Consider the following 16,659-nt stretch of genomic DNA (forward strand, 5'->3'; position numbering starts at 1 on the left):
CAACTGCAGACAAGTTGGAAGTACATAGCTCTGTGGTATCAGTCCTTGCTTAGGGAAGTCCTGCTGTGAAATCTCAAGCTGTGTATTTCTAGGCATCATGAGCACAGGATGGATCTGACTGTGAAATTTAGGGAGATTGTTTGCTCTTTGGCTAATGGCGAGTCAATCACATTTTAAAAACTAGTTTGTCCTGCTCTGTGATTCTACTGGGGACCATGAGAGTGTTGACATAGGCACAGAGCAAGGGAAATAATGGCTGTATTACCATAGAATATCACAGGAGGTCTTGTTTTTGTACATGTAACAGTTGCCCCCTCTTGGTTATTAGAAAGAAAGGCATTTCCACACTGGCTTCACTTGTCAGACCTGCATGAATATTATAAAAGATGGGCATAACTGCTAGATCTGACAAGTAAAGCCAAGATAACTTAAGCTTTCATTCGTTTAAATGTCTGCAAAGTAAAACATCTTCCATTTAGATTTTTTTCAATTTTGATATTTTGAAAAAAAAAAAACCCAAAACAAATAAACAGCAACAGGTTAACACTCATTTATTTAACTGGTTGTTATTTAGCCAGCCAGGTGCAGTATTAGCAGTACTGTGTGTCCAGAATACGTAATACAGTTTTTATAAAATGCAAAAATAAGTGCAAAATACACTTTTGTGTTTCTGAAATATCATTCGTAGCTTCGTAATATATAAGAAAACCATAATATGTAGTTATAATAATACGTTCAGGTTCTCACATTGTGTCTTCATCTGAGGAAAATTATACAGAGACATCCTTTGTATTTACTTCATTTACCTCCACCACCACAGAATCACAGTCATTAAGTACTTACACAGGGGTGTGTGTTTGTGTGTGTGCACATATGTAAAATGATAGACATTCCTTAAAAAATAGTGCTCATCTTAAGTCTTTCGTCACCCTTCAACTGTTAGTAAACAAAATGGCGACTGTAGACAACACTGTCATTAGAGAGTTTATGTAGGAAATCTTTAGAATCGGCTGGATGCCAGGGTCATCACAAAGCGTGGCACACGTACGAATGAGGGCACGACAACCGACAGCCAGGACAGGTATGGGACCTGGGACAGGAGGTATTTAATGGAAGTGTAATCAGCTACACTTCGACCTGTGGGTAAGCAGACAATAAGTTCAGAGTACGGTTCTTAATAAACTTTATTAGACCACCAATATTTAAAAATCTGTCTAAAACTTGCTTAAAACAAATAAATTATAATATCTATTAAGAAAACAACAAATTAATTCACGTGTTTATTCCCAAATTTGAGCCGCTACACTGGGTTTCTCCGAGAAGTCGGAAATGAATCAAGCATAACATTCAACCACTAAAACTAATTTTCCTGTTTAAGGATGTTAGTAAATTACTGTAATTTGGCCTGTTAATCGAAAAATAATAATGTGCTTTACATTTTTTTCTGATTTTTTGTAAAACAGTACACTTGAAAGTTAATGGACAACAACAATAATTATATTTTAGCATTACAAATATAATTTCGATTAAAGAGCTTGTGCATACTGGTGGATTAACCATACATTCAAAATTATTTTGCTTATTACCAATACTGATATGTTAGAGCAACTGTGACATAAAGCTTGCATAATAAATTTGTTAAGCGCCAAGTAGTGAAGTTTAAGATATTCAAATCTTAAAAAAGAAATCACAAATTTACCATCGACATCTTTTATTCCATAGCGTCTTGCCAGATCAGAAGTCATGAGTATTTTCCCAGTCAGTGACATCAGATTTTTATCTGTCGGGCAAAAAGGAAATCAAAATATGGTTTCTTTGCATGCACTTAAAAAAGTATTTTCAAAATACTCTTGAGAATTCCTCAGCATTTAAGGTATCGATTTCTTAGAAACAGTAACTCCCAGAAAAACATTTTAATGTCCATCATGGGGGTGTTGGTGTCTATTTAACAGTCTCACTGTGAGGTGAGCACCAATTTCTGAAGTTGTACCTTTTGCCATGTTAACAATGCACTTCCCGCTCAGTTCTGTGGTTTCTCCATCAGCAAAAACGTTTTTAAGCTGTTGGGGAGAAAAAAAGCAAAAAACACAAGTTTAGCTTACAATTGAAGCAGCAACCGCAAAAAAGAGTTTTCATTACAGGGAATCTACCTTAGACTGGTCACCAGACGGTGACTCTTTCGCCAGTATCAACTGAGACACCAGTTCTGTTTTTACCGCTCCTGGCCACAGACTGACAGAAGCTACACCTCTGCGGCGTAGCTCGATAGCCATGTCTGATGCCAGTCTGTCGCACTGGAAACAAACCACAAAAAATAAAGGCCTTTAAAACAATCAGAAAGTAATATCAGTAACACATGTTATACTTGATCAAGAAGACAACTTACAGCAGCTTTACCAACACCATATGGCACATTGAAGAGGTACCGCATCCCTCCAAAAGAAGAAATGGTGACTATCAAACCCCGACCTTGAGCCACCATCAACCGGGCTGCGTAAACTGAGAAAAAATAGTGCCCCCTGCCAGATGTAGAAAAACTTAAGTAAGTCATATAATATTTCTACCGTTTACTTTATTTCAAAACATTTTCTAGGTTGGATTGTGTGCATCATGTGATCTCCTGCTGAATTTGTAAGTTTGCTCACTTCCAAAGAGCTGAACAGTATGGTAGTTTTGTTTTAATGTCAAAAATCCAGAAAAACATTTAATGTTTTTCTTCTTCTTCTTCACTTAATGATTCAGATAAAGCTTGGAGGAAGTACTGTGGTCAGATGAAACCAAACTTAAGGTCTCGTTGTGTTTGGAGGAAGAAATATAATGAATATGACCCAAAGAACACCATCCCAACGGTCAAAAACACAGAGGTGGAAACATTATGCTTTGGGTCTGTTTTTCTGCTAAGCATGCAAAACAATTTCACTACAATGAGGGGCCAATGGACAGGACTATGTACAGTAAAATCCTGGATGAGAACCTCCTTCCCTCAGACAGAACACTGGAGATGGGTCGTGGAAGGGTCTTCCAGCATGACAATGATCCAAATACCACCAAGCCAACAAAGGAGTGGCTAAAGACGAAGCTCAGTAAGGTCATGTAGTGACTTAGCTAGTCTCCAGATCTCAGAACTGAAGCTTTGAGTTGCCAAACAGAAGTCATTTGTGTAAAGAGGAGTGGGCCACAATCCCTCCTGAGATCCTGGTGATTGCCTACAAGAAACATCCTACTGCTGTGCTTGCCAACAAGGATATTTCCACCAGGTACTCGTGTTTTGTTTGAGGATCAAATACTTATTTCACTTAATGACCTGCAAATTAATATATAACTTTTTTCTAACAGCTGTGTATTGGCCAGTTGTTACTAGACACATGATATGATGCCATTTGCTCACAATGAGTGAGTTATCTCATGATTAAACACCCAAGCACACAGTACCTGAGGCCTGCGTTGTTGATGGAATCCCAAATAGAAGGTTCAGTTTCCCAGAACTTCTTACCCATGTTCTCAAAGATATCCTGAAACAATACCACATGTTTAGTTAAAGTAAAGCACACATTTCATTTCATTCACGCAGATTTACTCCACATTAGGTGCTTCTGAAATCATTCTACCAGGAAGTGATAAAGCAGTAGTGATCCAACCTGTACTCCAGAATAGGCATTATTAACCAGTATATCCAGTCTGCCATCCTGTTCCTGTTTAATTCGCTCAAACAGTTCTTGAATGTCGGTCTCTTTTGAGGAATCGCAGATAACTGGTACACAGTTCCCACCCCTTTCCGTCACCTGTGTCAACAGTGAAGAAATAATAACATATTACAATGAGCCAACACTTTAGCTGCAACACTGATATGGGACATGAGGGGAGGATCTGCTTTACTTCAGAACTTACTCCACTAATCACAAATGAAAGCCACGATGCAATAAGCTGCCTTTCAAAATGCCTCCCTGTCTAATTATTAGAAGACTCCAAGTGTTAAAAGCCCACCTGTGCAGCAGTTTGCTTCAGAGTCTTCTCCTGGCGTCCTGTGATGTAGACTGTGGCTCCTGCTTCAGACAGCTGGAGAGCTATTCCTCTGCCAATGCCCCGGGAGGCACCAGTTACTACGCATACCCAGCCAGACAGGGACATCTTCAGTGTCTGGAGGAGCAGTAATAACACCATATACAATCAGCAGTGAGATCCATTACACCATGTGAGCAAAATACCCAACATGATGCGATCAAAAGTCAGCTGGAACTTTAAAAGGCGTTGCAACATGATTGCATAATAGAACCATTGTCCAGAGTTCATCTGGAAGTAAGAGCAGTGACATCTTTCCTTACATGAGTGTTTTAGGTCCAGTCACTGTTACACAGCATTTTGCATAAGACGTTTACAACCAACACTGATGATCATAATAGATAATCACTCTGATATATCTGCGATAAGTTAAAAGACTATTTACACAAGAAGGATTACATGAACTTTACCCTGATAACACAATGAAAATCTAACAACGAAGCTAATGTTGATTTTACCAGAGGAAAGTTCAATGTCACGCAATAAGCGCTTCTAACTGACGTGCATTAACATTATATGTAACGCGCTCGCTGTCACGCTATATCTCAAATCATAATGAGTGTCAGTACTGTGCAGTTATTTAACAGGGTACATAGTTAAAATAAAATAAAAATAATAATAAATAAACCGAAGCCGCTCACCTGTACAAAATGATACCGTCCAACACAGCACGCGCAGGATCTGGTTTGTCAGGTGTCAATAACAACAGGACAAGGAAATGTATGGGCGATAGTACCGCAGCTCGTCGGCACTGCTTTTTTATGTTACCTTAGAGACTCAACTCTGCAATAACCAGAGTCAGTCTACTGTAATATCGCGAGAAGACGACAGACGAAAAAACGAATGCAAGAGGATTCACTGGTACTAACTTCCGCCTTCGTTCGAATACCATCGTCGAGGTTCCCCAGAATACGCTCACCGCGCACTACTTCAGTATATTTAGTACACATGACGGGACAATATGTCTAATATAAAATATTTGTCGTATTAGTGTTTTGATATGCCAAGGAGAGTACAATATTAGGTCTGCAATTTTTAAAAACTCCATGAGCCTATCTGATTATTGTGATGAGCTACAACACTCACAAAACACGGCTTATGACGATATACATACAACAAAACACATAATTAGAGTCAAACTCACAGAAACTCATACCCACATAGAAGATGGACTGGCGCTCTCCTGGCTACGATTAATCTCTCTAACATGAAGCACACGGCACAGCACAGGCATAGATGTGTAATCCCTACAGGTTTGCCAAATTTTCATGTTTGAAATACTTCATGTTTGTTTGGTTGTTTCAGACTTCCAAATGAAGGTCTTAATGGAGCTTGATACGATCACTGAAAACCATAAGAAAATCATAAAATATAAAAGATTGCTGCCTTCTCCAAAACCCTCCCGAGGAAAATATAAATCAACAAACACTGATATAGCTTCAAGCTTTTGAGAGCGAGTTGGAGATTGTGTAAAAGAGAGGGGAAATGGTTGCATACATTATTGAAATCAAATAACCAAATGTGTATTTTCTCATATATTTTCACCTGATTCATCTGATGATACTTCATTACACTCCTATTTGAATATAGAGCAACAATGGAAAGGATTCCCATGTAATTAAATTGCTTTGTTTTAGCATTATGCAATTCTGTTATTCCGACTTAATGTACTTGAGTTGAACCAACTTAATTAATAATGAATCAACTTATTTACCTCAGTTAAGTCCAACTCTGTTTAACTCTGTTGATCCAGCCCATGCAAATTATGTTAGTGCAACAAAAATGCTCAATGCTAATAGAAAGCCATTTATTAATGTGAGAATCCTTTCTATGATTATTTTAAGTTAATTTATTCTTTGGAGTGTTCAACAAAGTCTAGAGTCATTGTAACATAAAACTTTAATGGATTTAGTTACTCATAGATGGAGTGACTTCCTCTTATCTTTATATTAAGGAGACAGACAACCATTTACACTTACGGGTAATTTAGAATCATCACCAATTAACCCAACTGCATTAAACCAAAATAAATAGCAATAGCATACACGTGGTGTGTGTATGCTTTTCTGCCTCTTATAACCCCACTTATTTTCCTGTACTTTAAAATCTCATGTGATCTCGGGAATTTCCAGTCCAGGCGACTAACCATTCTTGCTAGGTGGCATCATGTCATCTCAAAAAGAATAAATTAAGTTGTTGAATTTTATGCAGATCCTTCACTATTTAATTCTGTTCATGATAGAAACATGAAATTATTTTCTTCAAATTACAAGTTAGACTCTTGTAAATGTAACACTCACCCAGTTTGGCCTCTGGTCGCTTCTCTGGGAAGCGCCCGTATCAGTGAACCACATCAGTGGAAGCAATAACCTCAAACAATGTTTGTCTCTTTCACAGAATGCAGTTTTGCAGATTTCTTTTACTTTGGTGTGAATGTTCATATCTGTTTATTTCTGCCGTGCTGTACTGCTGCAGATTCCATTCCATTCATTTTCAGATACTTACAGTAATCCTGTAAGTAATCAAAGTAATCCGTACTTTGATCCATACTTTGATTTATTTTGTAGTTTTGAACGTGTTGACTAAGACACAGATTGTGTTATCTTCCACCTCACACAGAGACAGTTCACTAGTGGTTTTTTTGGTTTAGCTGGTTTACCACTCTAGATCAGTGTGCTGGAGTAGGAGTCCCACAGTGGTTAGACCTACAAGAGCTAGCATGATTCATACTAATGTTTCATTTTGTTTTCTCTTGATAATTCAGTTTCCATGTTTGCTGTCAAGTCATCGACAATGGAAGTTTGCCTTTACCTTCCATGGAAGTTCACAAAAGTTGGCTTCAAGACACGTTGCAAGGAAAGGAGTTTTCTGCAGGAAATGCTGCTGGTAGCTGTAAATAACTAAGGTAACACTTAAAACTGCATATCTGAAACATGAAAAGTCCATGCTGCAGCTCACTCTAGCGCCATCTTGATCAAATAATAGATTTGTAGATTTCTGGTTTAGTTGGTGACAGTTTACTTATGATAGATCAGACAGGGTGAATGTTCTTACTGCACAACACCACACCATGGCGCCCTAGTCTCCTAAAACTTACACCATCCAATTTCTGAGTTAACAAAGCCTATAGATATTCTGAACAGCGGTAATGTTAGCACAAATATATTCAAATAGAAACGAGTACTCATAAATCAAAACTGTGTCATTAAAGGACTTTTGCTATCGAAATTGTTTGTGTCCTTTTAAAAGGAGAAATATTGGTGTCTGTGTACAATTGATTGTCAGCCTCATTGAGCTGATATTAATTTGTTATCAAATCATGGTAATCATCTCTCTAGTTGCTGCTCTTTTCATAAGCCAGCATTTTTCAGCTTTCTTTATGTCTTTTACTTGAACTTTCCTTGGTGTTGATCCCAGTGTACGTATAAACTGACAAGCTTTCAGAGTTCGTATACGTTCTCATTTCTGCATCACCAAATAAATTTACAGTAGCTAAACTATGAAAAGATCTCTCTGGATTGGTTTTTAATTTCAAAGTTGGTTTTTGGACTAGATGACACTGTTTGCACTTAGTTTCTAAATGTTTGCTAAGCGTTGTCACTTCACTTAAAATGACCTTGGTTAAAACAGATCTAGTAAATCATTGTCAGAACCTGTCAGTTCCCAGCATATCTTCACCAAGAACCAGTTATTTTCAGTTAATAGTTTGTAGTAAAAAGAGCAACATCGTCACAACCACTATCAATAACACTTTACACTTTCTAGAATTACGGAATATTTTCTCATATTGAACTGGGTTACTTGTATCAAACTGTTTGTAGCATTGCCAAAATTCAAATGACATGTAGAGCCTTTGTTTACTTCACACTGCAGTTTCTGAAATATGCACATACAGCAGGTAAGTACTTATTGAACATGTCACCAATTCTTTAAGTAAATATATTTCTAAAAGTCCTCTTGACATGAAATTCTCACCAGATGTTGGTAACAACCCATCCAATCCACACATGCAAATAAATCAAAACATAGATGTTCATGAATTAAGTTTTGTGTAATAGTGAGAAATGACACAGGAACAAAAGTATTGAATGCACTTATTGAAATTAACTTTGTACAAGGTTGTCTTTGTTGGTGACAGCTTGTAGACGCCTCCTGCATATAGACTAGTGGCATGCATTGCTCAGGTGTGATTTTTGCCCCTTCTTCCTCACAGTCGTGAAATCCTGAAGGTTCTGTGGGTCCCTCCTACAAACTCTGAGCTTTACTTCTTCCATTCATCCTTCTTTCAGTTACATGAAGCATACCAGTGCCATATTCTAAAAAAACAGCTCCACGTCATGATGCTCTGTTGGGTCTGTTCCCACAAACCCCGCTAGTTCTAGAGACTTATTTATCATGAAAGAAAACAAGGCAACAGCGTTCGATCGATTACTTGCGCAAGGGAGGCCTTTGGTCAAGAACCAGCTCTTGGAGCTCACGCTCCTAACCTGTCTCCAGCCCAAAGTCCTTCAAAGAGCAGCTTCCCTCGCAGCTATTTATTGAGAGACAGTTCACACAATAGTTTACAACACGTACCTCCCCTCTTAACCCCCCTTGGTTACAAAGATGAGGCACTGTATGTATATGTGTGTGTGTGTGTGTGTGTGTATATATGTGTGTGTGTGTGTGTGTGTGTGTGTGAGACCTCCTGCTGGGCAGGAAGCTTACATCAAACAGACCTTCCAGATAGGATGTGTCTGTAAGCAAACCTACAGCCCCCTACCCAGAACCCCGAGAATCTGGGGGGAAGGACAGTGGAATCCCTTTCATCAAAGTTGGCAAGCATAAAAATGACAAACATTTAACAATCCACTCTAACATGCTCCTTCTTCCAAACTTTACTGTTGATATGGTATTTTTGGGGTGCCTTTTGACCTCCGAACATGGGGTGTATTATGGCATGCAAACAGTTAAATTTATATTCTCTGATCAGACTATATTCTCCCAGTATTTCACAGACTTGTCTAAATGTTGTTCAGCAATCTTTAAATGTGCTTTAACATACTTTTTCTTCAGCAGTGGAGTCTTTCGTGTGCATACAGCCCATGGCAGTTCAAAACATTACTTCATGTTTCCTTTGAAACACTTGTACCTGCTGATTCCTGGTCTTTCTGTAGCTCTCTGCAAGTGCTCCTTGACTCTTGGACAGCTCTGTTGATAATTCTTTTCACTACTCTGTCTAAAATGTTGCTAGGAGTTGATGGCTGTCATGATTTACAAATAATTCAAACCCATCTGGCATACCTTTTCATCAAGACCTTCAGACTGCCCACTGAAATCATCAGGGGCATCATTAAAAACTTGCTATCCAACAAGAATGGGGGAAACATTCTGTTGAGCTCTTTATTTTCCAAATGCTCACAGTGTTTCCTACAGAAACACGAGTTTCTGATGCAAACACTGACACATAAGCATTTAAAAAAAATGTAATTATCAATTTAAATGATCTAAAAATCATCTTCCTCCAACATTTTACACAGAATGCTCTTTTTATTGCAAACATGGTTGTACAGCATATCATACTGAACTCACTCGCACAGGTCGACATGGTCACAAGTTACATCTACAGTTTGTTGACCTTTGCTCTTTTTGTCACTTGGTAGTGGGGCATGAACCCAGCGATTTTTGATTACTGGCATTTTTACAAAAACTGAGCGGAAGAGATAACCGAACTCAGACTGGAAGTTGTATTTAATCAGCCAAACTATTCCCATCAGTGGGCCATGCTTTGACAGTGCCTCAGGGCAAATGTCGCAATCTTCTATTGTCTTGCCATTCCTCATTCTACGTGTGTGCGTTTAGGAAAAAATCCTGATAGATGTCTACATTGCAGAAATGAATCCTAATAAACTGCAAAGTTGCCACATTTGGTATGATGTTTGAGTTTAATTCTTCCCTCAGTGTTCTTTCTGTTCCCTTGTGCCAAGTCTCCTGTATTAAGTTCATCCATTATTTAGTTGTTGCACCTTATGCTTTATTTCTAAAAGAGTTAACCTTCCCTGTGATTTGCTTTTAGTGTTTGCTTCCCTTGTCTCATCTTCTGTATATATAGTTGCTGTCTCCCCTTGTTCTTTGTCAGAGCGTCTGTTCCCTTTTTCCCGGTGTTTTCTAATTTTAGTGTGTCTCCAAGTTTTAGGTTTGCCTTTTTGTATTGCTCGCCATCAGCCTAAATAAACAGCTTGTTTTCAGTTCAATGTTGTCAGTTTTCATGCTTCTGCTTTTGGGTCCTCAGCGTAGTCAGTTGCATCTAGTGACCTTAGAAGGTGAACCTTTGGGATTAGTTGTTCAGCTTCCAGGCCTCTCTTATGTGGATCCAGCTCTCACTTTGGATTTGAGAGAGAGACATCCTCTCTACTTTTAAATTTAGCCTTAAAACTTTCCTTTTTATTAAAGGACTGGATCAGGTGACCCTGAATCCTCCCTTAGTTACACTGCGATAGGCCTAGGCTGCTGGGAGATTCCCATATTGCACTGTTTGTTCTTCACTCACCTCTTTCCACTTTCTATGTGTTTATACACCAATCTGCATTTAATTATTAGTCATTATTAATCCCAGACTCTTTTCCATAGTGCGTGTCTTGTTCTATCTTCCACCCCTCACCTCATATGATTGTTGGGGTTTTCTGTTTTCTTTGTATTAAATTAAATTAAATATGTTAATCTGAAGACGAACTCCCAGTCTAGTGCTTTCAGCGATGACAGGTGTGAGAGTGGGTGTCTTGTTTTTATTTAAAGAAGATTTCTCAGTGTCTGATCTACACGATGCATGTTTGTGAAAGTGAATCATGGCATGCACAAAGGTTATTTCTGAGTTGTTGATCTTCACCATAAAGCAGCGCTCCCCAACCCCCGGGCAACGGAACGGTACCGGTCCGTGTGTCGTTTGGTACCGGACCGCGAGAGTTGAAGCTCGGGTGTGAAGTTTAGGGGTTTTCAGGGTTTTTATCGTTAACTTTTCCCTGGGTTTTTTCCTGTGTTGTAGTTGTGTGTCTTATGTTGAAAGAAATATTTATGCGTTACCATAGTGACCAGAGAGCATTAAGGGGCAGGGAGGAGGGTGTTGGCACATTTCAGGAGGACGCTGCCAATAAAGTTACACAATTACACAGTGAATTTGCGTCTATTATTATATTTACAAAATACACAGTTTTTGACTTGGTCTTATCATTTTATTTTGTTGTATTTATCCGCGACACCTTAAAGGCCAGTCTGTGAAAATATTGTCTGACATTAAACTGGTCCGTTTAAAAAGGTTGGGGACCGCTGCCGTAAAGGGTTATAGAAGCATCTCTTAGGAGTTGGGTCACTTAAGACTTACCCAATCCAGAGGAAAGTGAAGTATGTTGATTCTTCTGTGGTCATTTTTTAAAATTGAGGAATTTTACCTTTTTTTTTGGGGGGGGGGGGGGGGGGGGTGTTAAACTCTGGGATGAGCAGATTTATCTGGGTTTAATCTCCACAGCACGTTTTGGTCAGAAGTGCATCATAGCACAAAGACACAAGACTCCTGAAAACTTCACACTTCAGCATTTTTGATTCTCATCAGGCTGGAAAAGGTCACAAGATTAACACATTTGGACTACACCAATCTACAGGGTGGGCCATTTATATGGATACACCGTAATAACAAGGGAATGGTTGGTGATATTAAAGTCCTGTTTGTGGCACATTAGTATATGTGAGGGGCCAAACTCCTCAAGATGGGTGGTGACCATGGTGGCCATTTAGAAGTCGGCCATCTTGGATACAACTTTTGTTTTTTCAATAGGAAGAGGGCCATGTGACACATCAAACTTATTGGTAATGTCACAAGAAAAACAATGGTGTGCTTGGTTTCAATGTAACTTTATTCTTTCATTAGTTATTTACAAGTTTCTGACCACTTATAAAATGTGTTCAATGTGCTGCCCATTGTGTTGGATTGTCAATGCAACCCTCTTCTCCCACTCTTCACACACTGATAGCAACACCGCAGGAGAAATGCCAGCACAGACATCCAGTATCCGTAGTTTCAGGTGCTGCACATCTCGTATCTTCACACCATAGACAATTGCCTTCAGATGACCCCAAAGATAAAAGTCTAAGGGGGTCAGATCGGGAGACCTTGGGGGCCATTCAACTGGCCCACGACGACCAATCCACTTTCCAGGAAACTGTTCATCTAGGAATGCTCAGACCTGGCACCCATAATGTGGTGGTGCACCAGGGAACGTGCCAGCTTCAGTGCATAAAGAGGGAAACACATCATCATGTAGCAATTTCAAATATCCAGTGGCCTTGAGGTTTCCATTGATGATAAAGTTACGTTGAAACCAAGCACACTATTGTTTTTCTTGTGACATTACCAATAAGTGTGATGTGTCACATGGCCCTCTTCCTATTGAAAAAACAAAAGTTGTATCCAAGATGGCCGACTTCTAAATGGCCACCATGGTCACCACCCATCTTGAGGAGTTTGCCACCTCACATATACTAATGTGCCACAAACAGGACTTTAATATCACCAACCATTCCCATGTTATTACGGTGTATCCATATAAATGGCCCACCCTGTACAGTCAGGTTGCATAGATAATAGAGGAAGTTTTTTCAAACTTCCTGGTCAACCACTTACCAAGAAAGACTAGGGAGTCAACCACTCCTGGGGAGTCAACCACTCCCCAGGAGTTTTTCTTGGTAAGTGGATGACCAAGAAAGTTCACCCAAACAGTGAGGAGTGTTACAGTTCAGGAGGTCACAAACATTTATTACCAATGTCAGGCCATTTGGAAATATAGCAACAATTTCATAACAAAAATGTCAGCACATTTTGTATCTCAATATAATGTGAAGAGGAAGCGAGTCTTGCACCAAGAGAACACCCTACATAACACATGTTGTTTTTCTACCAAGGAAAGGTCAAATAGTCACAGTCAGATTAATGTTTTGGATTGACCCAGTCATTTGGTTTACCTTAATCCATGAAATGTTGGTGATGAACCTGATTCATAGTTCATATAAAGAATCCCACCAACTGAAGCTGACGCGTACGCAGGAATAGAGCTAATTTCTCCAAGAGGTTATCTGCCTGTGCAGTTAAATAAAGATCAAGTCAGAAGACTGTTAGAGCAATATCTTGTGGAGGGATGAGAGCAAAATCTGACTTTTAACTTCAAATGAGTTTAGAGAAAGGAAAGCATTGCATTCCAGCATTACGGTGCCAGGTTAGCCTGGATGTCTTACTGTTATTGATGGAACAGTAAATCCTGCATTCCACCACAAATGTAATTAAAAAAAATCACATCATCTGTCATTTCAGCATGGACCAGAGACACACCTCAATGCTTCACCCTGCACCTTCACTGTGTTGGCGGTCATAAAAGTAGCTCCAACTGAACCTACAGGTGCTTCTGCTTTAGAAACAAATGCGTAAAATCCATTACACAGAATCTTGTTTTGGTTTTTGGGGGTTTTTTTTGAAAGGCCAAGTCAACGTCCTGAACTTTCAATTCAAATGTTGGGGAAGGATCTGAAAGCGACCAATTCATATGAGGAAACCGAGCCCAGAGTTACACTTAAATGTGTAATTGCTGAAACACATGAACAAGAGGAGCCTATAGAGATTTTGCAGAGCTAATCTCGGAAAAGCAAAATGTGTCTGGTACAACATCACGTTTGGATCATAATTCTGATTGCAAAAACTCCCTGACAAGACAAGTTGAAAAAAAAGAAAAAGAAAAAAAGTATCATTTTAATTATGGTTGCAAATGCAAAAATAAAGCAAAGTTCACATATTTTCTTTACTTGCACATATGCATTACTCATTTCCTCAAACAAAGATGATCACGTTTGTATGTTTATCTATTTTGTAAGCTAAGAGTGGAAATTGAGAAAAATTCAAAGCAATTCACAGACTTTGAGGCACTGTATGTGATTAAAAGTTCTCGTACTGGTACTTTGAACGTGATTGATTTTTATTTGAGCTTTAGCGCAATGTTTGTTTGAGACAAATAAAAATGTCAAAATAAATCAGACAATGAGGTCTCTCCTCTTTTGCGAGGAATTTAAAGAGACGGTTGCTTATTTGTTATTATTTGTGTGCACAGTTGGCTGTGTTTAACTTTTACCATTTACAGCAAATTAAGTTATTTATTTGCTCCGCCTCTTCTAGGAAGTCATCACTACCCCTGGACATTGATCAGTCAGAGTCTTATAAAAGGCCCGCTGAATGCTGCTGACAGCAGAGGAAGGTTTTGGAAGAAAAAAACCATGGCTGGTGGTTCTCGATTCATTTGGATTCCGCTCCTCTTCACCTGTGTATTCTGCACTTCTGATCCCAGAGCTGGTAGGGGGCAATAATATCATCCTTATTATTGTCAGTTAATAGGGGTTGAATTAAACAAATACCTGTAACAACAACAACAAAAAAGTAAATATTTATGTTTTCTCATTTATTTCAGGCCACAACAGTTTGGTCAGTACTGGGAATCCCGACTTGGACGAAATCCTTTCCAGGATCATAGTAAGTCCCAGAAAATGTGACTTAGCAAATGTTTAGAGATGAGCAGAAGTTTGGCTGCTACTACTAATGATACATTTCTTCTTGTGCATTTACCTTAGCTATCCACTGACTTTCAAAACAGCCCTGTAAATGTAACGGTAAGTAGTAATCATTAAATAGTTATTACATCATGTGATTTATCTCTATAAATGTTGTGATGAATAAAAGTTTTAGTATATCTGTATCTGTATCTCCCACTGAGCATAAGATCTCTGGACTCAGTAGCTTCTTTCAAAAAACAACTAAAAACATCTTTTTAGAATTGCAGTTTGTTAACTGTTGTCTGTTTTGTTTTATGCTTTGTTATCCTTGTGTGACGCACTTTATGATCTTTTATCTAGAAAGGTGCTATATAAATAAAGTTTTACTTACTTACTTACTTACTTACGATAGATATAAGAAACTTGTTATATTATCTTCAACTGATCTAAGATCAAATGTTTTATTACAGTCAATTGTCATCAAAACTTGCACCGGTAAGTGATTTTTTTTTACATCTATTTTATTTAACAATACACTACAATCCAAAAACATGTTCCCAGTAAGCTGCTTCTGCTCATCTGGAATGTTTTATTCACTCATCCAAGCGACGTCCAAATCACTTGGATAAGTGATGTAAAAAATGTTTCCCACTGAATATGCTGCATCCACATGAACAGAACCAAGTTTCTGGGATTTAATAACTGGATTATTGAGCGTGCATCAACACAGATTCAAAATGTGGTGCCAGTATTTATCTGAGCGAGTGTCTTAGTGTAGTCTCTACATTATTAGTCAGATAAATAAAGATTTGAAAAACTAAATCTAAAATCTTACATTTAAATGTTTACCTCCTTCAGCGTCCTTGCAGGATCCCAACACTGTGACAGACATTCCCCAGCAATACTTTACACATGCAGGTTGTTTTGCTTTAAACTTAATGTTCATTAAGTCAGAGCAAATCTCACTCTGTCATCATCATTATGGCCATTCTGCAGTGCAGCGTATTAATAAATACATCAGTGGGTCCAACAAAAGCCATTACATCTTAAAAGGCTTAATTGACTTGCTCTCCAAAAAAGAATCTTTATAATGAAAGTTACATGAATTATTATTATTATTATTATTAATAATAAAATATTATGTCACATTTGATCTCTAACCCCAACTTTAAGGTCAATAGATTGAATTGATAATATTCCTATATAGAGCTATTTAAAACTAGGTTTCTTACTACTGTTATTTCTATTGCTTTATATAGGCGTGTAGGAAATGATATACAGTATGGGGATTTTTAACAGGTTATAACCATTTGAATACAAGTACAATGTTCCCGAATACTTTTTTGAAAACAAAATCAACTCGTGTGCAAAAACTCTTTTCCACTTGATATTTATTTACTAAATATTTAAACAAATTTTACTGAATGTTGCACACATGCTATAGCCACATAAATAAAAATAATTATAAGTAACTACATATAATATATAATTGTGTAAAACTAATTATAAACAAAATCATGTCGAGTATATTAAAATGGGTTTCAGCAGGGCAAATAACAAAAGGCTGCACTTTGCTCTTGTTTTTACTGCGCTACTAACTTCTTCAAGTACATTTAAAAAGTACAAAGAAATTAAATATATATAAAATACAATACAATACTATTCCCTTAAGAGTAAATACTGCACAGAGAGTGAGCTGCCTTGGCAGATGTCTGCTTATTATTATTATTATTATTATTATTGTTATATTACCTCTGCAACTTTTAAGGATATTGGATGAACTTCTTAAATTTACATAAAAAATGAGTGTTTGACTCAATCAATCAATACATACATATTTTAATACATTAAACATGGCCAGAGTAAAAAAAAAAAGAAAAAAAAAAAGAGGTCAGCTTATATAGAAGTTATTTCAAATGAGCCAAAAATTTCAGACTGCTCTAAGCCCTCTGTTTTAGACAGTTGCCCACATTTGGCCTTCTCAGGTGGAGCTCTGGCTCTGAGCAGACATGCAGTACTCACCTTCTGTTAAAATCTTCT

The 16,659-nt window shown here is 38.0% G+C and overlaps 1 protein-coding gene across 1 annotated transcript; it reads right to left on the reverse strand.

The window, feature by feature from the left end:
- Positions 1–542: 542 nt before the first annotated feature.
- dhrs1 (dehydrogenase/reductase (SDR family) member 1) lies at positions 543–4,847 on the reverse strand. Its single transcript, XM_063462218.1, has 9 exons — positions 4,701–4,847; positions 3,985–4,137; positions 3,639–3,782; positions 3,433–3,512; positions 2,387–2,519; positions 2,151–2,294; positions 1,991–2,060; positions 1,700–1,780; positions 543–1,137 (listed from the first exon to the last, which is right to left on the reverse strand). The coding sequence occupies exons 2-9, from the start codon at positions 4,126–4,128 to the stop codon at positions 1,001–1,003; spliced, it is 933 nt and encodes a 310-aa protein (XP_063318288.1). The 5' UTR covers positions 4,129–4,137; positions 4,701–4,847; the 3' UTR covers positions 543–1,000.
- Positions 4,848–16,659: the final 11,812 nt, after the last annotated feature.

This window comes from Pelmatolapia mariae, linkage group LG18, assembly GCF_036321145.2.
Source record: "Pelmatolapia mariae isolate MD_Pm_ZW linkage group LG18, Pm_UMD_F_2, whole genome shotgun sequence".
Taxonomy (NCBI): Eukaryota; Metazoa; Chordata; class Actinopteri; order Cichliformes; family Cichlidae; genus Pelmatolapia; species Pelmatolapia mariae.

What these genes read in the sequence shown, in the direction of transcription:
- dhrs1 (XM_063462218.1), bottom strand. Translation starts at nt 4,128, where the DNA reads ATGTCCCTGTCTGGCTGGGTATGCGTAGTAACTGGTGCCTCCCGGGGC. An exon ending in ATGCCTATTCTGGAGTACAG is followed by an intron (nt 3,513 to 3,638) that starts GTTGGATCACTA and finishes GTATTGTTTCAG; the next exon opens with GATATCTTTGAGAACATGGG. An exon ending in CGTCTGGTGACCAGTCTAAG is followed by an intron (nt 2,061 to 2,150) that starts GTAGATTCCCTG and finishes TCTCCCCAACAG; the next exon opens with CTTAAAAACGTTTTTGCTGA.